The sequence below is a fragment of the Neopsephotus bourkii genome, unplaced genomic scaffold, assembly GCF_033783945.1.
Source record: "Neopsephotus bourkii isolate Nb327-2 ecotype Australia unplaced genomic scaffold, CSIRO-AGI_Nbou_v1 NB_1637, whole genome shotgun sequence".
Classification (NCBI taxonomy): domain Eukaryota; kingdom Metazoa; phylum Chordata; class Aves; order Psittaciformes; family Psittacidae; genus Neopsephotus; species Neopsephotus bourkii.
The window spans coordinates 10625157-10651982 of NW_026902112.1; the positions used below are offsets into that span (position 1 = coordinate 10625157).

At 43.0% G+C, this 26826-nt stretch overlaps 1 protein-coding gene across 4 annotated transcripts in view; it reads right to left on the bottom strand.

Annotated features, from left to right (window-relative positions):
- TSNARE1 (t-SNARE domain containing 1) overlaps positions 1–26826 on the bottom strand; it is a 496003-nt gene that overhangs the window by 177038 nt on the left and 292139 nt on the right. For all 4 annotated transcript variants that reach the window (XM_061374211.1, XM_061374213.1, XM_061374209.1 and 1 more), the window contains exons 10-11: positions 19701–19773; positions 5738–5820 (exon numbers count right to left, since the gene is read on the bottom strand). In XM_061374211.1, the coding sequence (XP_061230195.1) occupies positions 5738–5820; positions 19701–19773 (156 nt within the window). The remainder of the gene's footprint in view (positions 1–5737; positions 5821–19700; positions 19774–26826) is intronic.

Genomic DNA, 26826 nt, shown 5'->3' on the forward strand with positions numbered 1-26826 from the left:
AGCATTAATCAGAGCTACACAAGTAGCTCTTCCAAAACAAATTAGCTTCAACAGCACACAGAGTCCTTCAGTCAGTGCGGCCAAGCTGAACGTAGGACAAACTTTGTGTCAAAAAGAGTAACTGGTCTAACATGTAGCCGTGGATCCTGTGTTTGAAGCTTTATCTTCCTTTTAATCCACCTGCAGGAAGCTCTGAACAAACTGTGTTAAGTAAAACTGCTCATCGTGCTGCAGCCATACCCTCTCTGGGATGCTCTGCACACCTGAGCTAATCTCAAAGGTACTCAGACCATCAGGGATCCAGATTTCCCCTTTCCCTAATAAAGGGATAGGTGATAGGCACAGGATTCAGTTTGTCGTGAAATGCTTGCAGTGTAATTGCTATTATCTGGACTTTACCTGGCTTTAAACTGAAAGAAGATAGATTTAGATCAGATAATAGGAAGAAATTCTTCACTGTGAGGCTGGTGAGACAATGGGTTGCCCAAAGCAGCTGTGGCTGCCCCATCCTTGGCAGTGTTCAAGACCAGGTTGGACAGAGCCTTGGGTGACACGGTCTAGTGGAAGGTGTCCCTGCCCATGGAAGGGGGTTTGGAATTGGATCAGCTTAAAGTCCCTTTGAACCCAAACCATTCTGTGGTTCTGTAATTCTATGATTTATAGACAAAGGAGAGAACAGAGGTCTCCACAGAGGCAGTCGTCAAACCTACGCCAAACATCTACTGTGAGATGATAAAGGCATGCTGGAAGAAATTCCTCCTCCTGATTGTAAAGGGAGTTCAGACACCCGTCTCCACCAAACACACTCATATTCGGTCCAATAAATCCCTATCTTCCAGAGACCACTCTGACCTATGCTAAAACAGGTGTTTTAAGATAGATGAAATGAATCTTTTTTTCTAGGGGCATGGGCAGTGACATTTCAGGAGACAAATCTGGGCCATTAGGTATTAAATGGCCAGGGTCCTCATTTCTGCTTTAGGTCCAAGAACCATAGAATCATAGAATCAACTAGGTTTGAGAAGACCTTTAAGGTCATCAAGTCCAACCGTTCCCCACCACTAACCCATGGCAATAAGCGCCTTGTTTCCACAGTGTGTGAACTCTTGCAGGGACCGTGACTCCAGCCCTGCCCTGGGCAGCCTGTTACAATGCCTGAGCACCCTCTGGGGAAGGAATTGTTCCTCAGCTCCATCTAGACCTGCCCTGGTGCAGCTTGAGGCCATTTCCTCTTGTCCTATCACTTTTTACTTGGGAGAAGAGACTGACCCCACTTCCCTACAACCTCCTTTCAGGTTGTTGTAAAGTGCAATAAGGTGTCTGCTGAGCCTTCTCTTATCCAGACAAAACAAGACCCCTACTGAAGCAAGTCTACTGCAAGAGATTGCTTCTTCTGGCTTCTCTCTGATGGACATTTTTGCCTTTCAGTCATTTTCTTCATTCACTTGAATTTCTAAGTGAAAAGTAGAAAAAACAAAGCAAAATCGTCAAGTTTCTGTGACCAAGAGGGATTTCCAATGGAAACAGACCACTGCTGCTCTACTTCTGGTGTCATTATCCAACATCTATACTTTCATCTGCATTTTGATCCTCTGTGTTCCTGCAGATAATGCAGTGGCCCAGCTTAATTGAAACTTACAGTAAAAATAAGTTTAAGCACAAACAATTATTCTGTAATGACAGTAATTTAAAATGAAGGGAAAAAAAATCTGCTAATAATTAAAAATATGAATTATTTCTTCCAAAGCTCTGACAGTCCCCACTAAACCTTTTATGCCTCTGGGATGTAAGACTTTTTTTTGCTCATGATTAATTACAAGTTCATCTATTACATCCTCTGTTCCAGCACAAATATAGCAAGTCTCTCTCACCCAATATAAATCAAGCAGTGCTGAAATCCGAACATGTACAATGATTTATAATGGGAAGGAAAAAATATGGAAATAAAGTGAATATGGCATAAAATAAACATTTTCTACATCTTGGATAGGCATAATGGGCATTTTTGTTTTCTACATGGTCCACAGAGTCTCTCTAATATCTGATGGCAACTGAGTCCTTAGTGAATTTACTTGGTGAAGCAGGGAAGTGTTGCTGTCAGAGGGTGAAGCCTACAGTTGAGATGAGAGACTACAGACTATTATGTGGCTGACAATTACGGTATCACAGTATCACAGTAGGTTAGAGATTGGAAGGGACCTCAAAAGATCATCTAGTCCAATCCCCCTGCCGGAGCAGGAACACCTAGATAAGGTTACACAGGAACATGTCCAGGCGGGTTTTGAATGTCTCCAAAGAAGGAGACTCCACAACCTCCCTGGGCAGCCTGTTCCAGTGTTCCATCACCCTCACTGAGAAGAAGTTTCTTCTCAAGTTTAAGTGGAACCTCTTGTGTTCCAGTTTTCACCCATTGCCCCTTGTCCTATCATTGTTTGCCACTGAGAAGAGCCTGGCTTCGTCCTCATGACACTCCCCCTTTATATATGTACACTAATAAGGTCACCCCTCAATCTCCTCTTCTCCAAACTATAGAGACCCAGCTCCCTCAGTCTTTCCTCATAAGGGAGATGCTCCACTCCCTTAATCATCTTAGTTGCCCTGCGCTGGACTCTCTCCAGCAGGTCCCTGTCCTTTTTAAACTGAGGGGCCCAGAACTGGACACAATATTCCAGATGAGGTCTCACCAGGGCAGAGTAGAGGGGAAGGAGGACCTCTCTCGACCTACTAACCACCCCCCTTCTAATACAACCCAGGATGCCAAACATGGAGTCAGGGACTTCATGTGACATCTAAGATCAAGATCATGATGATAGACTGAGAACATCACTGAGCTGTCTCATCCTACTTCTTGTAACAACAGCGCCCAAGTCTTGTGCTGAACCCACCTGCCCCATGTCACATGGAGACACCAACGGTTGTGATTTGGTATCTCACCTATTTATGACCAGCAAAGAGTTGCACATACACTCCTGATGCAGCCTGCATGTGTGTATCCATTGAAAAGGGGGATGGCAGGAAGAAGATAGAAGCCCATGGGGTAGGAGATGGAAGGGAACAGAAAGGAGGGAAGCAGAAGTCTTTGCATAACCACCTGCTGCTCCCTTATCTGGGCTGGCTTCAGGGAGTACTGAGCCACCGCACAGCCTTGTCCATCCTTTACATACCACCACTAATTACCTTACTTACCATATATTTTCCACATATATTCTTTATTATTGTTTTACAGTGGAGGGGGGGAAGGGTGCTGTAGGGGTATTTTTGTGGGTGAGAAAAGAGTTTAGATGGGGGACATGCAAATTCACACAAACTAATGAAATGCTGCTATTAACACACACATCTTAAGATGAAGGAGCACCTTACAAAACTTAAAATGCAACAAAGGAGCTCGGCAGGAAAATGTCTACATTTGTTTAAACATTTCTATCATTTCAGGGAACCTAAATGCCTTATTCTGTACTAGTTAAAGGACGCTTTGTTATGGTAATGTACAGGTTGGGACTGGTGCTCCAAGTTGTATTGTTGAAGTGACTGCACTGCATTATATGCGAACATTATAACCAGTCACTTAATCTTCATTCCTGACAGAAATCCATTTATTAAGGTATAGGGTAGGTCTTAACTTGAATGTTTCAGTGATGTTGACATTTTTGATTGCTCAATTTATGTATACTTTTGTCCATATACCCTTAAAAATACTACACACACCTATTTTTATACGTATACACATAAAAACAGGAATCACACACAGATTTACATACATATATACACATAAAAAGGAATAAATAACAAATGTGTGTAAGCCAGTCTGCATTTACAGGACAATCGCACTGTACTAGAGGTCGTAGGTAACAGCCAAATAGATTAATGAACTGGCAGTTTAACAAAAGCAGGCAGACTACCCAGTAGGATTTAAAAGACAGCCTGTGCTTTTGATCTCCAAGCAGCACACAAGAATACAAAGGGAATATAAAGTACATAAACCTATGGCAGCTCCCTTGAAAGCAGTTCACCCACAAAGGCATCTGGCTGATCATTCTTCAAATCCATCCTAGATCCTTCCAAAGCAGCCAAAGACACACATACAACCCAGAAGGACGACCGCATTATCCATATGGATGCAAGTGGCACCAACACTGCTTCCTACAAAACCCCTTGAGGGCTGTGTGATCAGGACCCTTCTTGTCACACTATGAAGACTATGTCCCTTTAGATATAAAATGAACACGTATCAAAACACGTAACAGAGGAGGCATCAAATGCTATTTGATAAACCCCATACAATAGGCCAGCAATCGAAGATACAACAACTTCACCCCATTTTCTGCCTTAATTTATGTCATTTATAGGACATTTATGCCCTTAGCAGCAGTTTACTGACTAATACTGGCTATATCTTCATCATGATCAACATATTTGAGGAATAAAGCACCTCCTAACTGGGCAGGCTATTTCAGCTGCTCCTGCTGGCTGAAGAAAGTAGATCCTTTACACTGTGCTGCACTCATTTTCTGCCTGACTACTCTTTGACCTTCTTAGCCAAAATAGTCATTAACTCATTTGCAGCTTTGTGATCGGTTTTACTGTAGAGTATTGAATTTATTCTAGTCTCCTTTTAGATTTCATGCAGTAAAAACACAACAGGTCATTTTCAAAGCAATTGCAGGATTACGTGCAGCGTGACGCGTGCTATCTTGAATACATATGCCTTTAAAACCAAAACACAGCTGAAGACCACTTTTAGTTTCTTGCAATATTTAAGTTCTGCAAAAGTTGCTCCTATTACCCACAACTGACAAAGTATCTTTTACCAGAGCTGTAGATAATGTGAAATCACATTACTCCTTTTCAGTGGAGAAAAAGGCCTGTGGCTCTTACTCCTTCGGTCTGGAGGTTTTTCCCCAGGCCTTCACAATTCATTGTGTCCAAGGACCAACAAGGAGGTACTGTGTACTCGCATAGACCTCAGCTGCATTTTGTCCTAACAAGACTCCAGATACATGAAAATCACTTTGGACTTCAACAAAATGATTTATGATTGAGGAATAAAAAGGGAAACTAACAGCTTTTATTCTGTCAATCTAATGCAAGCAAGAACAATTTCTTCTTTGTTCACTTCCTCCCATTCCTCTGCCCTTTCATCCCTAGGAAGTAGTAACTGTAACTATTGAAGAGTTCTTTCTGGTCAAGCTATCTTCAAGAAGATTAATGTTTGGGTGTTTTTTTGAGCCTGTGAATGTTTTATTCTTGCTCCAACAAAGAAAAATCCAACCCCAAGCCCCTACCCTCAAATTGCCTTTAAAAAGTGCTGAACACCATTCCCATAGCCATTATTCACCAAGCACATCATGTCTTTTGACAGCTGAGTTGTTTCTGAAAAGCACTGTTGCCTGATTATAGGGAAACACTCCAATAAAAAGCACATACTCACTGAAACGATGCACTTTTTATGACAATCTTTCCAAGAACAACAGTAGCTAATTTGAGTTGAGTTTCCTACTGGGAAATGACTCTTTAATATGCACATCTCTTAATGACTACTTTAAAGCAAATTGTTGATGCTACAGTGATTTAATCATACATGTAAGAAAAAAGTTTAGCTCTTACTTAGAGTACAATTTATCATCTTTCCAGGTAGCACAAATCCAATGCAGCCCATGTGGCTCACATGAGCCAAGCGTTCTCTTCATTTTAAATACTATTACTGAATGGATCCACAGGACTTTTTAGGCCCACTTACTTGGTGTTGACTGGCTTTTGCCAACTGCTCGTTTGCTGATTCTACATTAGAAGATGCAGTCTCAATGTTGGCTTCAATGCTATCTGCAAATTAAGATAATAGAAGATCATTACAGGGTGGAAACCTAAAACAAAGACTTGATACCAACAGCAATATAGCATAAAGAGATGAGCCGGCTCTTGTTTGCAAGCTGTAGTACTACAGGGAAATAGAAATGCCACCCATTTCGATGAACACCTAATCCATCTCTCAGAGACTGTATGACTGGTATCTAAGCATGTATCCCAAGAAGCTCATCCCATTCCCACTGAAACCAATGTGAAGACTTACTGAGAACCCACAGGAAACCAGCTCAAGATGGGTAAATTTGCTAGATTAGAGTTAAATAAAAAAAGGTACATGGCAAATTGTACCTGAAATTATCCCATTATTAGCTCCTCAATCAAGTACATGTGCATTATTGACCATCCCCAGGAGCCTGCACTTAAGCAAGTCATCTGAGACACTATCATACTCCACAAAGACCAAGTCCATAGTGTGAGATTCATCCGACTCTACGTTAGCTGCCTGCTGCTGATTAGATAAGATGAATCACCACCTAAACTCCTGGATCAATTTCCAAGCTGCAAGCAAGGTCTGATCAGATGCTTCACATTGAGACACACTGCTTGTACCTAATATTAAGGAACAGGAATCTCAGACCTTGACTGGCTAGGTCTGATGTTGGGGGAAGCTGAGGAAGAAATCAAAAGGAGACTGGAAAAGAAAGGTTATCAAGTACACATTGCAGCTGGCAGCTCTTGATTTCCACCAGACAAGTATTAATTCTGACTTGCTTAGAAAGCAAGACATCTATGGCACAGAACCTGCCAATAAGGGCTTGTGTTCCCAGGGGAAATCTTAGACCACCTTGTCCCCTAAAAGATGCGCAGCCTATAACTTCTTGCCACAATGGAAGAGTACGTGAGCGTGGTCTGCTTCTGTGTGCTGTCAAGCGGATATTGCATCATGAAGCATATGAAAACGGTCAAGAGGAACAAAACCACAGGTTGAAAATGGATGAAAAATTAAGGTTTCAGTGCTTTCTCTAATCCTTAACAAAATTAATGGAAATTCTTCAACTGATGGCATTAGGAGTAGGATTAATACACGCCACAGAAGATTTAATTTATTGTTTCATTTTTGAAGGAAAGAACATTAATTAGTCTGGCCATTTCTGTAGCAGTAAAGAAATGAGGGTTTACAGATAAACTCTGGAAGAAAGTGGTTGTGTTCATGTGTTGCCATTTTAAAGTGAAACTGCATTGAAAATCCATTAAAATAACTGTGCATTTCCGATAACTAAAAATATAACAAAAAAGCAAAAACCCCATAAACCAGAAGAAACACAGAATGAAACCACTTCATCTTCACACTTTGAAACCTGTTAAAAGACTTACATTACTCCTGGGCTAGATGGATTTCTGTTCCTTTTATTTTAGATTATGCATGCAGTAGTAGGATCAAAGAATGGATTGGGTTGGAAAGGACCTTGAGATCATCCAGTTCCAACCCCCTGCCATGGGCAGGGACATCTCACACTAGACCATGGCACCCAAGGCTCTGTCCAACGTGGCCTTGAACACTGCCAGGGATGGAGCATTCACAACCTCCCTCGGCAACCCATTCCAGTGCCTCACCACCCTCACAGTAAAGAACTTCTTCCTTCTCTCCAACCTGAACTTCCCCTGCTTAAGTCTGAACTCAACACCCCTTGCCCTATCACTACAGTCCCTGATGAAGAGTCCCTCCCCAGCAACCTTGTAGCCCTTTTCAGGTATCTCCTGTATGAGAAAGAAAAAATACATGGCCAGCACTTTCATAGATTGATACAGCATAAGTTTCTTTGCTATATCGAATGCTTCTCAAACCATTTTTATTAAGCCTTTAACACCATGGACCTTGGTTGGTATCACCTCTCCCCTCATGCTTTCCTTGCATTCAGGATTCAGCAGGAAGACATCAAAAGGCTTTTAAGGAACTCAGCCTCTGCCTATGAAGAAATACCAGATTTCCTTCTACAGAGCCTTAGAAGATCTACCTGGGGTCTACCTCAAACAGGTATGCCTGAGAAGCAAGGTGTTTCTTGTGAGTAAAACAGAGTAAAACGATTTCAACCTGTTACTTGATAATAGTGGTGTTCTAGGCAAGTTTACAAGAAAAACCCTCATGGCACATCACCACAAGTTCTATCACTGACAACTGGTATCAACACTTCTGTTTAAAAAGAATCATAGAATGGTTTGGGTTGGAGAAGACCTCAAAACTCATGCAGTTCCAATGCTTGCCATGGGTAGGGACACCTTCCACTAGAGCAGGTTGCTCCAAGCCCCTGTGTCCAACCTGGCCTTGAACACTGCCAGGGATGGGGCCGCCACACCTTCTCTGGACAACAGACATCACAACTCCAGGGTAGGGCCTCATATCTTTCCAGCCAGACACTGAGACTGACACACAAATCAGTAATTGCTCATTCGACGTATTTTATGAGATACAGCAGAGGGATGTTTTCTGGTTAGATTTGAGAGAGCTGAAAAGTGGCAGATCCGTGGGCTATGTAGGGCAGGGGAGTGCTTTTTTTATGCGTTCACATCTTAATACAGTGCTGTGTAATTGGCGACAACAAGCCCCAGTCCAATTTCCAGCACTGTCTATACAAGCCCCTCTGTATGAGAAGCAGGGCACAAGGCAGAGAAATCAAGAGTCGGTATGTCATTAACACTGACAGGATGCATCAGTCAGTATAACTTGTCACTCAGCCAAGGTGACAAATTCTTAGTTGCTTGGTTGTTGACAAGTATTTACTCTATGGTTAAGCATGAGTACATAACCAGATTGGTTTTTCCTGAAATCCAAACTATGTACTGTGGAAGTCCATAAGATGTTATCTGAAGGGAGCCTATAGGGATGCTGGGGATGGCCTCTTTGTTAGGGACTGTAGTGATAGGACAAGGGGTAATGGGTTAAAACTTAAACAGGGGAAGTTTAGATTGGATATAAGGAGGAAATTCTTTCCTGTGAGGGTGGTGAGGCACTGGAATGGGTTGCCCAGGGAAGTTGTGAATGCTCCATCCCTGGCAGTGCTCAAGGCCAGGTTGGACGAGGCCTTGGGAGATATGGTTTAGTGCAAGGCTTCCCTGCCCATGACACGGGGGTTGGAACTGGATGATCTTAAGGTCCTTTCCAACCCTAACTATTCTGTGATTCTGTGATCTAGCCACTGAGACAAGACCTGAAATTCAGATCCTGATCACTCAGAACTTCAACAAGCCATAACTTTCCTACAGCCAAGCTATGACCTATGTTGGGCTGGGGAAAAGAGAAGAAACAAGTTAAAAATGGAACTAAAATTAAGAATATGTCCTGTTGGGAAACCTGCTAGTTTCAGAAACACAAAAGCTGACCATGGGTTTGGGTTAAAAAATAGAACTTTATGCAGAAAAGCACCTTGCTTTTAAGTTACTTTGTGATGGGATTTGGAAAGGATGGGGGGATTTGGGAAACTGCCTTATCACAGAACCATAGAATGGTTTGGGCTGGAAGGGACCTTAAAGATCATCCAGTTCCAACCCCCTGCCATGGGAAGGGAGACCTTCCACTAGAGCAGGTTGCTCCGAGCCCCATTCAGCCTGACCTAATCAAAGTAACAGAACTTGCTCATGTATCTGATGCTTCCCAGGATCTTAGTGCAGACACCCTTCACTACTCATTGCCTAGTGAAGGCTGACGGTCCTCAGAGAATCAATCATTTATGCATAGGAGAGCTAAAGAGGAGAGATTTATGGAAGATATCTTACTAAACCAAGAGCAATCTGTCTGTGCTTCTCTTGGGGCAGGGAGAAATCACAGAAGGAGCTTAATTTAACGTCTTTAAATAGCCCTCCATAGGAACCGAGTGCTTTTCACTGCCTGCAGGGGGGCCTAAGGAGATTTGCCTTCCTTAGATAAAATTAAACGTTGTGAACGCCCCCTTAGCACTGCATGGAATGGGCTAATCACATGTTCTGCAGGGTGTTTTGCAAACATCATCCACCTATTTACCACCACAGGCTTTCACAAGTAGGACGGACGTGTGTGCTACATGCTATATAGGAGTTGATGCGATGGTACAGGTGGAGGCTGGACCCTGGTGGCACTGCTTCTGCTCACTTATACTCCTAACAGGAGAATACCAGCCTTGGAATAAGCAAAACTCCCATTTAGATGTTCTTTTTGAAGCAACTTGTAATCCTGAGACACAGGGGGAAAACTAGAACAAAATCACCCCAAAACAACTCTAAACCTCTATAGAAATGAGACATAAATATGTAACACAATTTAACCAGATATTCCTGCTGATTAACACAGGAAAGCAAGGAAAGGAAAGAGAATTTGGGTCAAATCACAAGGAAATAAGTGATAACTTGATGATGCTAATAAGTCAATGATGAATGTGTCACAGCTATTTCAGTGCATCATTGCTGAGTGATAGCAATGGTTTACAGTATTACCTTGGATGCTTCCAGGCTTTTTGCCATGGTACCTTACTTGTCAATGCAGAGGGGATTTCCTCAGTAGACTGAAGAAAGCCTGCCGGAGGGGTCTACCTTTTCCTTTGTCATTAGCATGAATGGGCAGTGATTCTGGTCCCAAACAGGTGAGATAACCCAGCCCTGGGGCTGGGATTTGCCAAAGAGCCTGAATCCCACAATAATTCTCTGTTCTGAGCCTCTGATGCCAAATTTAGGGTGCAGTTTGAAAACAAAGAGAAACCCTAAGGCGATGGGATTGCCATTGTATTAAACTGAGTGACAGGGCAGCACTGAAACAGATGGTGGCTGCAAACAAATGCAGACAGGAATTCAGGTAATTCTAATTTCCCAGCTAAAAGACATCCTTTCAGTTGGGGTTGTTCACCCTGGAGAAGAGAAGGTGCATGGAGACCTCAGAGCAGCTTCCAGTGTCTGAAGGGGGCTACAAGGATGCTGGGGAGGGACTCTTCATTAGGGACTGTAGCAATAGGACAAGGGGTGATGGGTTCAAACTGAAACAGGGGAAGCTCAGGTTGGAGATAAAGAAGAAGTTCTTCACTGTGAGGGTGCTGAGGCACTGGAACAGAGTGCCCAGAGAAGCTGTAAACACTCCATCCCTGGCAGTGTTCAAGGCCAGGCTGGACAGAGCCTTTGGCAACATGGTCTAGTGTGAGGTGTCCCTGCCCATGGCAGGGGATTGGAACTGGATGATCTTAAGGTCCTTTCCAACCTAAACCATTCTGTGATTCTAGGACCAGAGTCTTTATAGCCACAGCAGTGGACTGGCTTCATGAGGTAGCATTTCAGTGAAATTGCTTGAAAGACAGGAAACTGAGCTTGTAAATGAGAATTTTAAAGTGCTTCCACTTGGCAAGAACCAAAATGGGCCCCCTCAGGTTTCACTGGATGCCTTTATTTTTAGCACTTTAATAAGCTTAACCCTCTTTTATCACTACAACTTCTGGCTAAAAAAAAATACTACACCAAGAAGCACGATGATAATAATAAAAAAAGGGCATTTTGGAAGTGTATAAAGTCTTCTTTGCTAATTAAAAGCCAAATTTGGAGTGAAACTGCATTCAGCATGAAAATGAGGTTTGCCCATTCTAATAGTCATGTACTTGTAGAGTTTTAAGCGAGTGCTATTCCATGAGCTAAAGACCCTCAGGCACAACTGTGGATATTAAAGAGAAGGAAAATTATGGCAGTCCTTCCTGAGTGAACTTTAGAATGGCTCAGGGTTAGTCATGTGGAAACTTCAATGTAAGCATCAAGTGAGAAACTGCACATGAGAGATGTCCCTTCCCATGGCAGAGGGTTGGAACTGGATGATCATAAGGTCCTTTCCCACCCAAACCATTATATGATTTATAAACTGATCTCACCCATATGCTAAGCTAAGGCTATATGGGTGATACTGGGTAAAACCAGTGCAATGAAATACAATTGTCAGTTCCAGGAGCCATCATCAGCTATGGTTATTGCTACCAACAAAAGGCAGAAAGAACCTAGCTTTCTATTTGACTTTAGAAGAGTTCCAATACTTCCACATGGTAACATAGCATGGCTCTCAGACGTAAGGACTGAGACACTGAACAAACTTAATGGAATCACAGAATGGTTTGGATTGGAAAGGACCTTAAGATCACCCAGTTCCAACCCCCTCCCATGGGCAGGGACAACTCACACTAGACCATGGCGCCCAAGGCTCCATCCAACCTGTCCCTGAACACTGCCAGGGATGGAGCATTCACCACTTCTTTGAGCACCCTGTTCCAGTGCCACACCACCCTCTCAGTAAAGAACTTTTTCCTTATCTCCAACCTGAACTTCCCTTGTTTCGGTTTGAACCCATCACCCCTTGTCCTGTCACTGCAGTCCCGGATGAAGAGTCCTTCTCCAGCATCCTTTCAACCTGGAAAGACCATTTAGAGTACCCTAAAATGTCATAACCAGCTTCTCCTGCTGGTTTTCTTTGGCCAACAGCCCAAAGCCCTAGTCTCTGTGCATAAAAGCTGAACACCAGCATAAATTTACAACGGTTCAGCTCCTGAATGATGTATACAGTCCTTGAGCTGCATTTTGGAAATGTCAGCTAACTGCTACATATGTGTGCACTGGAAAACGGTATTGCCTTGCCAGAGGTTTGCCATGCCTGCCAGGATACAGCTTCTAGGGATTTAAAATGCATATGCTGTCCTATGTATGTTATTGGAACACAGTACAGAGAATATGGTATCTTGTATCATTTGCTTTGTGCTAAATGGAAATATGAGCACTTCAGCAGATGCAAAGCCATTTACCATTCTTCCTTACAGACAAGTGGTCTCAAGACACTGATATTTACCCCAAGAGAAGAATCAACATACAAAGAGTTTCCTGAGGATATGGCCTCTGCCCCCATTGCCTGGTGTACGCTTTCAGCTCTCCATCTCAGTTCTATCGAATCCACAGTTCCCATGTGGCTTTGGGTAATCCAAGGTTCTAGTTTAAATCCCACAGAAAATTAACACTGGAGAGTATTATATCATGGCAATGGACCTGATTCACTTTTGGTTTTGCATTTTCTTCTTTTTCTAAGGAAAAATGCTATTTCTATCTGATTTTTTAAGTGCAGAAATTTATGGGCATGTCAGATTTTCTTTTTTTTTCCCCAAACAATCTCTGAAAGTCATTTAAAAAGCAGAGGAACACTCAATCTAGCTTTGATTGGGAAATTCCCCACACTATTTTTCCCTTGTGATGTAAATTCAATTCTTTATTTCTTTTTCTAATTCTAGAAGACATCCATGTGAAAGAAAAAAAAAAAAACTTATTTCCAACTGCAATAAAACCGTTTCTTTGAAATGATGAAAAAAAGGACAAAAGGCCCAAAATAATCATATTTGCCTTTCCAAATCCAGCTCATGAATTAACACATCTTGCATAAATGCCTTAATTTCATTTGCATGCAGCATTTTCCAGAGGTCCACTTTTGTCTTCAATTAACACAACACCTTCCATTATGCAGCGGAGTGCGTAAGCTACTGAGTCATCTGATGCAAGAAGCATCAATCTGAGTACTCGCAGGGATAAATGAGGATGATGGGAGTGCTGTTTCATAGGAATATCCATATTTATCCCTGCTTGCTCTCTTGTAAAGATCATATATTATTACCTACAAATTAAAGTCACTGATATTTACAACTTGCTTGACACCTTTTGCTTTAGAGGGATGCTTTGATTTATTTAACCCACTCAAGCTCTGGCCTCCCAAACACTGTCTGTGGCAGAGTACAGCACCTCCCCACAGAAATAAACCAGCCACCTGGGCAGCTTCTGCCTTTATGACATTTACTGCTCAATTGCAGCATTACTAGAAATTGAGCGCACAGCAGCTCCAGCTTCCTCAAAATGACTCAGGATAAACGGGTGCGAGAAGAATCCTACTGGTGGCAATAAACCTCATAAAAAGGAAGAGCCTTGTTTCTCATACAGAATTAGCTGGCTCATTAACTGCCAGTGTACAAGCCCAATCACATTATGAGGGTCAAACACAGAACAGCAGACAAATCTTCAGGCGCTAGTATATTTGCAAGTGTAGAGTTGCATGTTAGCCTTATAAACCAGCGTGTGCTGTCTTACCTGTCAGCACTAGAGCTAAATGTAAAAGTCTGCATACAATAAGGGAAGACACAAACCACCATACTCACAGAGAGCAGAAACAGGAAAAGCTCATTCAATTCTAGTGTTGCCTATTATCTGCAGTAAAATGAATTGGTCAGAGATCATGGTAGACCACACATGACTCCAACAATTCAGTTGTGATCATCAACTCATGCCTAATATGGAACTGAGCATTTTATAGACTCTTCAGTGCTGTCTGAATACAAAGGTGTGTGAAAAGTCATAGTGGAGGTCACCACTGCTGCAGTCCTAAATAATAGGTAGAGGAAGGCCACTGGTACACAGGATTTACTTCAGCAAAGCATTTGACACAGTCTCCCACAGCATCCTCACAGCTAAATTGAGGGAGTGTGGTCTAGATGATGGGGTAGTGAGGTGGGCTGTGAACTGGCTGAAGGAGAGAAGCCAGAGAGTTGCAGTATATGGGGCGGAGTCTAGTTGGAGGCCTGTATCTAGTGCAGTGCCTCAAGGGTCGGTACTGGGACCAGTATTATTTAATATATTCATCAATGATTTAGATGAGGGAATTGAGTGTACTATCAGCAAGTTTGCTGATGACACTAAGCTGGGAGGGGTGGCCGACACACCAGAAGGCTGTGCTGCCATCCAGAGGGACCTGGACAGGCTGGAGAGTTGGGCGGGGAATAACTTGATGAAATATAACAAGGGAAAGTGTAGAGTCCTGCATCTGGGCAGGAACAACCCCAGGTTCCAGTATAGATTGGGGAACGACCTGTTAGAGAGCAGTGTAGGGAGAGGGACCTGGGGGTCCTAGTGGACGACAGGGTGACCATGAGCCGACACTGTGCCCTTGTGGCCAAGAAGGCCAATGGCATCCTGGGGTGTATTAGAAGGGGGTGGTTAGTAGGTCGAGAGAGGTCCTCCTTCCCCTCTACTCAGCCCTGGTGAGACCTCATCTGGAATATTGTGTCCAGTTCTGGGCCCCTCAGTTTAAGAAGGACAGGGACCTGCTGGAGAGAGTCCAGCGCAGGGCAACTAAGATGATTAAGGGAGTGGAGCATCTCCCTTATGAGGAAAGACTGAGGGAGCTGGGTCTCTATAGTTTGGAGAAGAGGAGATTGAGGGGTGACCTTATTAGTGTATATAAATATATAAAGGGGGAGTGTCACGAGGATGAAGCCAGGCTCTTCTCAGTGGCAAACAATGATAGGACAAGGGGCAATGGGTACAAACTGGAACACAAGAGGTTCCACTTAAACTTGAGAAGAAACTTCTTCTCAGTGAGGGTGACGGAACACTGGAACAGGCTGCCCAGGGAGGTTGTGGAGTCTCCTTCTTTGGAGACATTCAAAACCCGCCTGGACATGTTCCTGTGTAACCTTATCTAGGTGTTCCTGCTCTGGCAGGGGGATTGGACTAGATGATCTTTTGAGGTCCCTTCCAATCTCTAACACACTGTGATACTGTGATAAGGGGCAATGGGTTAAAACTTAAACAGGGGAAGTTTAGATTGCATATAAGGAAGAAATTCTTTCCTGCTAGGGTGTTGAGGCACTAGAATGGGTTGCGCAGGGAGGCTGTGAATGCTCCATCCCTGGCACTGTTGAAGGCCAGGTTGGACAGAGCCTTGGGTGCCATGTTTTAGTGTGAGGTGTCCCTGCCCATGGCAGAGGAGGGTGGAACTGGATGTCCTTAAGGTCCTTCCCAATCCTAACTAGCCTATGATTCTATATAAAACACCATGACCTTAAAATTATTGCCTACAAAGCAGTTAAGGGTAGTAATATCATGCAATTTCAGCTGCTGGGTTGGTTGACAATAAAACTTAATTACACTTAGAACAACTGATGACTGGGCATGTACTTCAGATGAACAAAGGAATTGGAGGTTTCTTGGGAAGCAAATGGGAAGTGGAACGGATTGTCACTGATTCAGTGATCACAATAGCAGAATAATAGAAAGGTTTGGGTTGGAAGGGACCTTAAGGTCATCCAGTTCCAACCCCCTGCCATGGGCAGGGCCACCTCACACTAGACCATGTCACCCAAGGCTCTGTCCAACCTGGCCTTCAACACTGCCATGGATGGAGCATTAACCACTTCTTTGGTTAACCTGTTTCAGTACCTCACAACCCTCACAGTAAAGAACTCCTTCCTTATATTTAACCCGAGCCTCCCTTGTTTCAGTTTAAACCCATCACCCCTTGTAATACCCTTCCTGCATGGACTGTGCCCTGTACTCACATGTAATCTGTGTCTCAAAAAGCAGTTGAAAACAAACAAAAAAAGCCATGGGAAGATTTCCCAATTCCTTAGGAACCACTAAGAACATAAATGTACCCATTCACATAATAGCCTCCTCTGAGACCACTTAGAAAACGTAACCAAATCAGAGACTCTGCAGACCACATTCAACTGAACGTAGATATTAAAGCTGTTACATTCAGGTATTTGGGGACTATTCTCAAGATGTGCTAATTTTCCTTAGATGTCCCAACAGAGAGACATAACTCAGAGTTTACTTAAGGATCCAGCTGAATAATTTTACAGCTCAGTTTGCATTAGCACACCTGGCAACGGACTCTTGGCTGTGCCATTCAGGCAGTCACACCAGAGAAGGACACGTGTGTCGTGGTTTAACCAATGCCAGACAGCTTGTTACCCACTCCCCCCCTTTCTTGCCCTCCCCCTACTCCTGGAGGGACGCTGCTGCTGCTAAACCCAGGACAACGTGGAAGGATGCTGACTGGCTTCCTTGACAGCGTCAATGTGTTAAACCAGCCTTCAGGTCAGAAAGGCGATGATGGTAAAACAGGCACAGAGTGATCTAACTTCACAGCAAAGAACATAGGACCATAGAATTTTAGGCTGAGAAAGTTGGGGCTGTTCAGCCTGGAGAAGAGAAGGCTGTGTGGAGAACTCAGAGCAGCTTCCAGTATCTGAAGGGGGCCTATAGGGATGCTGGGGAGGGACTCTTCATTAGGGACTGTAGTGACAGGACAAGGGGTAATGGGTTAAAACTTAAACAGGGGAAGTGTAGATTGGATATAAGGAGGAGATTCTTTCCTGTTCGGATGGTGAGGCACTGGAATGGGTTGCCTAGGGAGATTGTGAATGCTCCATCCCTGGCAGTGTTCAAGATCAGGCTGGACGTAGCTTTGCGTGATACTAAAGTGGGAGGTATCCCTGTCCATGGCAGGGGGCTTGGAACTGGACCATCTTAAGGTCCTTTCCAACCCAAACCATTCTATGATTCTATGATCACAGAGTCAACTCGGTTGGAAAAGACCTTCAAGATCATCCAACCCAACTATTCCCCCAGCACTGCCAAGGTTACAACTAAACCACGTCACTGAGGGCAGTGAGTTTGCTCAATGACTTAGTGAACCATTCTGGCACCCCAGCCCTAGCAATTCTGTCTGACCTGAGTGCTGGTCATCCTCTCCTTCCTTGATAATTACCAAGCAGATGCTGATCTAAAACAGGGTCCTATGGTTATAAAACTCAAAACTGTGTCACTAGCACCAATTCCACAGCCAGATATTGATTTGTCTGACTAGCATCCTTGTCCTCACACACTTTCCCTTCACCAGCGCCCCATGAGATAAAGCTGCACATGAACACTTTTGCCAATAGCTCCTGTAAGATTGCATTGAAAAGACTGTGTATCTGTTGACTCAAAGGTAACTTAGGCCACTAGCTTGTTTTGATTCTGAGGGCTTGGACTCCCTGATAAAGTAATGCTTACTGAAATACTCGTATCAAAGAGATGTCATGACTACGAACACATGCATGGAGTTTATTTACAGATGACAAAAGATAGCAGAGATATGCCCCCAGATCTGCATTTTGCCTCATCTATTTCCTCCTTACACAACAGAAATTGCTCTTTACCCTCAGGAGTGCTATGCTGCTTTCATTAAGGAACTGGCCCACATGCTAGCAAAACTGCTTTTATGTTTCTGGAAGCAGTACAGGTTACTCTGCCTGTGCCATGCATAGACCAGACAAGCTCTTCCTATTGAGCCTCCCAGGCTCAGGTGAACCAGAGCGTGGTTTGCTCTTACATCCCTGGGAGCATTTTGCTACGTGGTGCATCTCATATTCCTGGTTATGTATTTTCCCTGGACAACATTAAAAACCTAAAACAAGTGCCAAGAGAACTTGTCATCACTGCTTTGGAGTTTTCACTGTAGGGGTTTCAACTCCCTCTGCCTCCTGATTCTTAATCTCACTTACTTTTGTGTAATATGAATGTCAACAGACAAACAGTGGGCCCTCCCAGCAATCGGTTGGGAACATACCTTGACTTGCTGCCAGGCTGAAAAGATACTCAAACTAATAGTCTGCTGCAGTGGAACGGGAAGAAGGAAGAATGCGTCAGATATAAAAGCAACAGAAAACTTATGCAGGCTGAAAGACAAAACATTCTGCTTAGTCTAACTGCTTCTCATAGGCAAGCTAATACTGCGGTCACTTCTATGCATGGGCATCATCTTCAAATAATAGATAGTGCCTTAAGAAAAGGAGTTAGGAGGATCTTGAAGCTAGCTGATGTATGTTGTCATGTCCCTCAAGGCATGAGCATCTGATGTGCTATTAGGAGATGAATCAGGCTGCAAAGTTATCCATGTACAAAAATGAGCTTCTGAACATGCATAAATTAAAGCAAATAAACAACACCCTAAAAAGCTGGGTTTAGATATAAACTTGATTTCTTTCTGTACCTGGGGACCTGAGTGGTGTTTCTCAGTTTACACGGCTAGCTCATTTCAGTGTGAAAGCAGGTACCTTAGCCTAAATGGAAACTTGAAAAGGTTTGGCAAAGAATACCAGAGTGATTAAAACACAGAAGAGTTTCTTCCTTTATGATCTACATATGGTTGTCTTAGGATCAGATCCCAGGAGCTCCAATGAGAACTGTAGCTGAAGCCTGCACATTAGAAATATCTCCACAAATCCTTCTCTGGAGTTTACATCCCTCGATGTGGCTTTAGAACTAGAGCTATTTGGAAGCAGACAGTTGCCTCTGAAGTGCTGCATAGTGTTATTGTACATGTACAAAATAGAAGATATAGAAGTCTCCTAAAGAAAACAGAAGATACACAAGTCTTCTAAGCCACATCAGGAGACAGCAGCAACAAAGACAAGGATCAGAGGGAATTTAAAAGGAGGTTTTCTGCTGAGTCTTACCACACAAGTGATGGGCTGCTCTTAAAGATAATACTAGGGGTTACTCTCATCTCTTTTCCCAAGTTTTCTCCACCATGCTCCTCGCTACTGATAGGTAGAGAACAAGAGGTCAACTAATGGGCAGAAACCTCAGACAATGCATGTGAGGACATCATGATGTTAGGCTACTGTAAATTTAATCAGACACACCCTGCAATGTGGAAAGCAAATTCCATTTAGGAGAAGCAAGCTGCTCAGTTTTCTCCCCCATCATCAATACTCATAACAATAATTGCTACTACTATTGCTTTTTAATTACAGTTCCAGATAGAAAGGAAGAATTGGATCTCTTTCCAGCTAATGTTATATCTCCTCCAGTTTCCTTTTTACAGTCAAAAGGGAATGGATTAATCTCCCTGTGAATTCTATTTTATGCTAAATATACCAGCTAACTATCCTTAAGATGAGAGCCCCATTGCACAGGGCAGCTCATCAAATCAAAACATGACTGTACAACCACAGCATTGACAAACACTGCTCATGAAGGACCACATAACACAGCATTAGAATGGCACAGGAGGGTAATAAAGCTGATACGTTAAATGTGATACCTACCTATTGTGTCTCCTTGCTCATGCACCATGGAGGCCAGGTCCTTAATGATCTGGTTCACATCCAACATGTCACTCTGAAAAGACAGAAGGTCTGATGTTAATGATGAATGGGTAATGTCCAAGCATCAAAGGCATGTTCCACAGTCAAGCTTTGCAAAGCAAAAGCCCAAAACCACAGAATCATTGAATGGGATAGGTTGGAAAGACCTCTAAGATACCTTGCTGGATCTAAGTCACCCAGTCGACTCAAGCTTTCTATAAGAAACAAGTAGAATGATCAGACTAAGTGTTCAAGTTCAGGTAGGATGGGGCTTTGAGCAACCAAGTCTAGTAGAAGATGTCCCTGCCCATGGCAGAGGGTTGGAACTGAATGAGCTTTAAGGTCCCTTCCAACACAAACCATGCTATGATTCTATGGACATACTGTTCACCAGACAGTCTATGGAACCTCCATCCTCACATATCTACAAAACCAAGTGGACATGGCCCTAAGCAACCCGTTTTCATTGACTGAGCAAGGGTTTTGGACTAGAGTTTCTCCAGAGCTTTCTGCCACCTTCAGTGATTCTGTAATTTATGCAGCTTAACAAAATGCATTCTGTTTGTCTTTTTTTCTGTGATGTTGCCTTACTGCTAGTGCATTTAGCAGTATCTATGTTATGATGTTTATTACTGCTAGATTAATTCTTTTCATAAGTGGCAGTGTCATATAAAAGCAGCATATGCTCACATTTGCTCTTGTATATGGTAAATGTTCAGAAATGAAGCAAACAAATCCACTGGCAATTTGTTGTGGTTTAACTGAAAATTCAAGTGCTGAATCTAGTTACTTCTGTTTTACAATTGAAAATGTATAAATTAATCCCTTCATCAAAACAGGCCTTTCCTTATTGCCTTATCAATAAGGAGATTTCAGATTCAGTCAGGTTTTGATCATATCTACATCAGTTTACAAATAGCATTTTATCAGATGTTATGCTGAAAGATGGCCTTTTTCTGCTTAAGAACCCCCATTCTGGGATCAATGGCCTGCATCGACAATAACCTTTTCAGAAAGAAAAGGGTTTGCTCTTGTTGTTTTTATCATTTTTCTCTCTTAGTCCTTCACAATTCTGAAAAGCAACTATTTCATAGACTCATCATAGGATCACAGAATGGCCATGCTAGACCATGTCACCCAAGGCTCTGCCCAGCCTGGCCTTGAACACTGCCAGGGACGGAGCATTCACAACTTCCCTGAGCAACCTGTTCCATGCATCCCTTTTACTAAGGAACCCAGCACTGGATACTTTCTAAACCATTGAAAACATTTCCTAAGGTTCAGTTTCTCCTAGGGCTAGCTGCACAGGAATTCATTTATCTGCTTGGGTCCTGGTGCAACTCTAGTTCATTGCATTGAAAGGTCTGTGGAGTCACTTCTGTGGAGACCCCAGAGCAGCTTCCAGTGTCTGAAGGGGGCTACAAGGATGCTAGAGAGGGACTCTCCATCAGGGACTGTAGGGACAGGACAAGGGGTGATGTATTCAAACTGAAACAGGGGAAGTTCAGGCTAGATATAGGGAAGGAACTCTTTAGTGTGAGGGTGCTGAGGTGCTGGCACAGGGTACCCAAAGGAGTTGTGAATGCTCCAACCCTGGCAATGTCCAAAGCCAGGTAGGACAGAGCCTTGGGAAACATGGTCTAGCATGTTTCCCTGCCCATGGCAGGGGGCTGGAACTGAAGCATCTTAAGGTCCTTTCCAACCCAAGCCATTCTATGATTCTACTCTATGAACTCAGCCTCAGCCTGGCAAACTTGGAAAATGATGAAAAATGAAACCATTCTCTTCTCCTGAAGTTTGTTATGAGAATACAAGTGGCACAACATTTAATCATCTAATGCAAGAGAATCACATTAACTTGCAATGAAGCCTGGGAGCCCCATTGTGAATTCTCGAATACACCAAACTGCTAAATAACTGAAGAAGGAGGAGAAACAAAAGGTTCGGAAAGCTGCGAGAAATCATAATAAACCAAAGAACAAACCCCCTAACCAAAGCTTGGGTAATGCATCACAAAATTCACTTCATTCATTCACTTGTCAAGCATAATGAAGCTTTAATTATGTATGGTATTATTCCTAACTTGTAAATACTGCAGAATATTTTGTAAAAGCAATGAAGTTTAAGTAACTTGAGAATGCGCTCGAGCTCTGTGGTAGTAAATCACTGCCAGGAAATAAGAAAAAATTAGTTGTGATTTTTTTCAGTGTGGGAGAGTTTTGGGGATTATTTATTTTTTTTTTTTATTTTGTAAAAATTTGTGAATGAACAAAATTACAAAGATTAGTAAAACCAGAAGAACTCAGAATTAACTGCAATGCTTTGTTCTGCTCTCATAGAGCTCCTTAGTGAAAGATGATTAAGGAAAAATGAAACAAACAAATAATACTACTAAATAAGACCCAGAATGTTCATTTATCTCTCTTGGCTAAATTGCCCTTTCAGTCTGTCTGGTTTATTTCACTCTAAGGGTGGTGAGGCGCTGGAATGGGTTGCCCAAAGAAGTGGTGAATGCTCCATCCCTGGCAGTGCTCGAGGCCAGGTTAGACAGAGCCTTGGGTGACATGGTCTAGTGTGAGTTCTCCCTCTGCCCATGTCAGGGTGTTGGAACTGGATGATCTTAAGGTCCTTTCCAACCCAAACTGTTGTATGATTCTACACCACTTTAAGTGAACACAGCACTCATGGACATGTTTCTGCACATACATTTGATTAGACAGAGGTTATTGCAATCTACGGATTTATACAAGCACAACACCATACCCCAGCATTCCCATTGTAATAACAAGTGGGCAATATGGTCTAAGATCAACCAGCTGATGTATTGACTCCTCATAGGGTCCTCCTCAGCTAATTTAACCACAACAATTTGAGCTGTCTTCCTCCTTATGCCAGATACCATGATAAGAAGGGGAAGAATGAGAAAAGATATTCAATGCTGTATATGAAGAGTGCTGTTCCATATTTGCCATTTATATTCAGGTACTTGGGACAGAACAGCCATCTGGTGCTGCAGAGTATAGATCCTTTTCATAGCATTGTAAGAACACTTAAAATCATTGTTTAGCAAATGTGCATTAGTTAAAGCCAGCCTCTGAGTTGTTGGGAAGGGAAAAATGTGATTCCTGTATTTAAGGCAAAATAAACAGGGGTGAGTTGTAAAACACAGAGCACAAAGCAATCTGACCCGAAGCAAGGAATCTGTTGAATAATTTAACCTGGCAACATGAAGTTTCAAAGTCCCTGATATATATAAGCAAAACAGACTGAAAAATAGAAGAAAACCATCCAGAAATGAAGAACTTATAGAAAGGAATATACCCAGGAGCTATGTTCCTGTTCCTTCTTGCCTGGTTACCTCTATCATGAGGTACCTCTGAACTTGCCAGCCATCAGTTTGTTAGCAAAACCACATCGCCTTTGGTTGCCCACATTTGCACGCACATGTGGAATTCACAGTGAAATACAGCTGTTCATCAATCACTTTGACTCCACAGGAACCAGGAATACAACAGCCAGTCATATTCCCCAAATGCTGTCTCCCTGCCAGCTAACTAGGCTGGGGTTTAATCACCAACCAAGAAACCCCATCCTTTCCCATCTGGCAGCAACTTACTCATTAGATTCTGCAGCAAAAGGGAGACATTTAAATTGTGTCATCTAAATCTTTATTTATATATGGAAAAATCCATTGTTCACAGTAAGAGACAGGATTTAATGCCATCCATGCTGGAACAAAAAGAATTAAACTAGTCAACAGGAAAATCAGAGATGGCAAAAACAAACAGCAGTAGCTAAAGACAACCAAAAAAAGGCAGAGATATGCCAACAAACAAGTCATGCAGAGAAGAGAACCAGAGAAATGAAAGAGTTTGGGACCCTAAAGACTTGGAGGATTAGCTCTCACTAATGAAAGTTAGTTCAGAACAGAAAGAGAAAGTACCAGGTTAAAATTGAGAACTATTTGAATCATTTAACCTCACTCAGTGAGTGAATAATGCCACTGCAAAAAAATGAGATTTCTTCAAGAAAGCTGAAATTCCAACTCTGGAAATGACTGGATATATGATTTTGCAGATAAACCAGAAAGTTCCATTTCCCATTTTTTACTTCAACAAGACCATCATTTCAGCACTTTAAAAATTAAACTGGGAGCAAGTTGGGTTGTAAAACCCCAGCATTCTTATCCAGACAGGAACAACCTAATCATAAATCCCAGCAGCCCATTTACCCATGGAATAAACATAGCTGAGGTATTTGCCAAGATAGCAAATAAGTAAACCTCCCCTTGCTTAGTGAAGATTTAGCCGTACTCTAACATACCCCCACCCTAATGACCTCTCTGTATTCCAGCCATGAGAACAGCATCAAATAAACCAGAGAGGGGAAACATGCCCTCCTCAAAAGGACACGGAACAAGCATGTGATGTTAATAATTTCTCTCTCACATATAGCCAGATCCCAGCATCCTTTATCAATGTCAGTTCAGGTCCTCAAGGGAAGAGTCACACTTATTTCTAACACTGTTTGCTTTAGGTTTGTGTGAAAAATGAGATCAGAAGTATCAGTGGTCTATGATTCTGTGTGTATTCACAAACCATCCATCCTATTTTGTAAAGGACTACATATTAGCATTTAAATTAACTGCTGACTTCACAAGATACTGAATTCCACACGTGAGGTCTCATTCTGCCCCACCATCTACTTTGCAACAAGCAACTGGAAGAGGTACAACATCAAGAGAAGGAGACTGAGAGATGTAATATAATGCCCATGGCAGGGGACTGGAACTGGATGATCTTTAGGTCCTTCCCAACCCAAACCATTCTGTGATTTTATGTGTGCCTTTCTATAGAGGGAAGCATTCCAAAGCAAACAAAACCTTAGTGCTTATTATCTTTGACGGAAACAAAACCAAACCAAACCCCAACCTTTTGTAGTGTCTGGCATGTTTTATCAAAGAGGTGCCGCTTGCGCATTGTCCCATCTGCAAGACCCCTGTGGTGTCTCGGATGCTGTGGTCCACCATGTGCGAACCGGAGAACACAGAAAGACTGACCAAAGCATGATGTACATCTATCCCCATATTCTTCTGTGAGATAGAGGGAGGAAAGGGCCAGGAGGGAACAAAATAAAGAGTGAACAAGCTTCTCTGATGCTGGACGGACAAAACCTAAATCTTGCTGCAACAGCCTTCCAACAAATATTTCTCTCTTGTCTATGGCTGGGGAGAAAAAAAAAATGACATCCTATAAATCAAACTGATTCAGCCCAAGCAACAACAGACCAGCAGAAAATTGTTTTGAGGGCAGAAGCTATCCAGAACAGCAATTACAGACTGAGTTAGACCTCCTCTGGGACTGAGCAACAGCCAGCACGGGGAGTTTCTCTCTCCCTCTTGCTCGCTTGTGCTGTCTTAAGTGGTCTGTGTCATCTCAGGGATTGCAGCACTGCACTTGCATCACTAGAATAGCCTTGCTGTGCTGCAGCAGGCTAATCCACATCTGCCTTGGGACAACAGGCAAGGAAACTCAACACAAAGTGTTGTTTCTGTCCATGAAAATCCAAAAGGAGAGGCAAGGAAGGTGAGGTGCCTCAAGTTCAGAGGCGAGACTGTGTCAGAGGACACATCAACAGGCATCAATAAAGAGAGATCCTGAAGAGATCCAAATAGAGTAATATTATCCATTGTGCCTGTTGATCCTGGTTAGAAGCCACGTGCCCACCAAAGCTGCTCTACCATTCCCCCTCCTGAGCTGGACAGGGGAGAGAAAATATAATGAAAGGTTCATGGGTTAAAATAAGAACAAGGAGATCACTCGCCAGCTATTATAGGCAAAACAGAGTTGACCTGGGGAAATTAGCTCAATTTAGGTAAAGACAGGAACTAAGAGAATGATGAACAAAATGCTATAGAAGATCAGATTTGAGAACATCTAAGGAACCTTTAGGTAAAGAAATACTTAGGACCTAACAAGATGCACCTGCAGGTCCCGAGACTGAAGAGGGCTTTGAGCAACCTGATCTAGAAAAGGTTGCAGAAGGGGAGGATTTAGATAATCTTTTAAGGTCCCTTCCAACCCACACCATTCTATGATTCTGTGATTGTTACCAATCAAATCAGAGTAGGATAATGAGAAATAAAACCAGATCTTAAAACACCTTTCCCCCCACCTCTCTCTTCTTCCTGGACTCAATTTTACTCCTCAATTCTTTACCTTCTCCTCCCAAGTGGCTCACAGGAACAGAGACTGTAGTCAGTTATTTCATCACATGTTGTCTCTGCTGCTCCTTCCTCCCTTAAAGAGAGGACTCCTCTCCTGTCTCAGTGCGGGTCCCTTCCACATAAGAAGTCTCCATTAATTTTTCCAATGTGAATCCTTGCCTACTAAAGCTGCAGCTCTCCACAAACTGCTCCAACACAGGTCCCACATAGGGTCGTAACTCCTGCAACAAATCTGCTCCAGTATGGCCTCCTGCCTTTCTCCAGAGGGAGACAGCTCCTACTAGGAGCCTGCTCCAGCATAGGCTTCCCATAAAGTCACAATATCCTTCGGTCACCTCCTGCTCTGTGTTTGGGGTCCTCTCTGGGCTGCAGGTAAATACCTGCTCCCTTGTTAACCTCCATGGGCTTCAGGTGGATACCTGCTCCCTTGTTAACCTCCATGGGCTACAGGTGGATACCTGCTCCCTTGTTAACCTCCGTTAGGGACTGCAGAGATAGGACAAGGGGTAATGGGTTAAAACTTAAACAGGGGAAGTTTAGATTGGATATAAGGAGGAAATTCTTTCCTGTGAGGGTGGTGAGGCACTGGAATAGGTTGCCCAGGGAGGTTGTGAATGCTCCATCCCTAGCAGTGTTCAAGGACAGGTTGGACGAGACCTTGGGTGACATGGTTTAGTGTTAGGTATCTCTGCCCATGGAAGGGAGGTTTGAACTTGTTGATCTTAAGGTCCTTTCCAACCCTAACTATTCTATGATTCTATGGGCTGCAGGTGGAGATCTGCACCCTTGTTAACCTCCACAGGCTGCAGGGCACAGCTTGCCTCACAGTGGTCTATACCATGGGCTGCAGTGGAATATCTG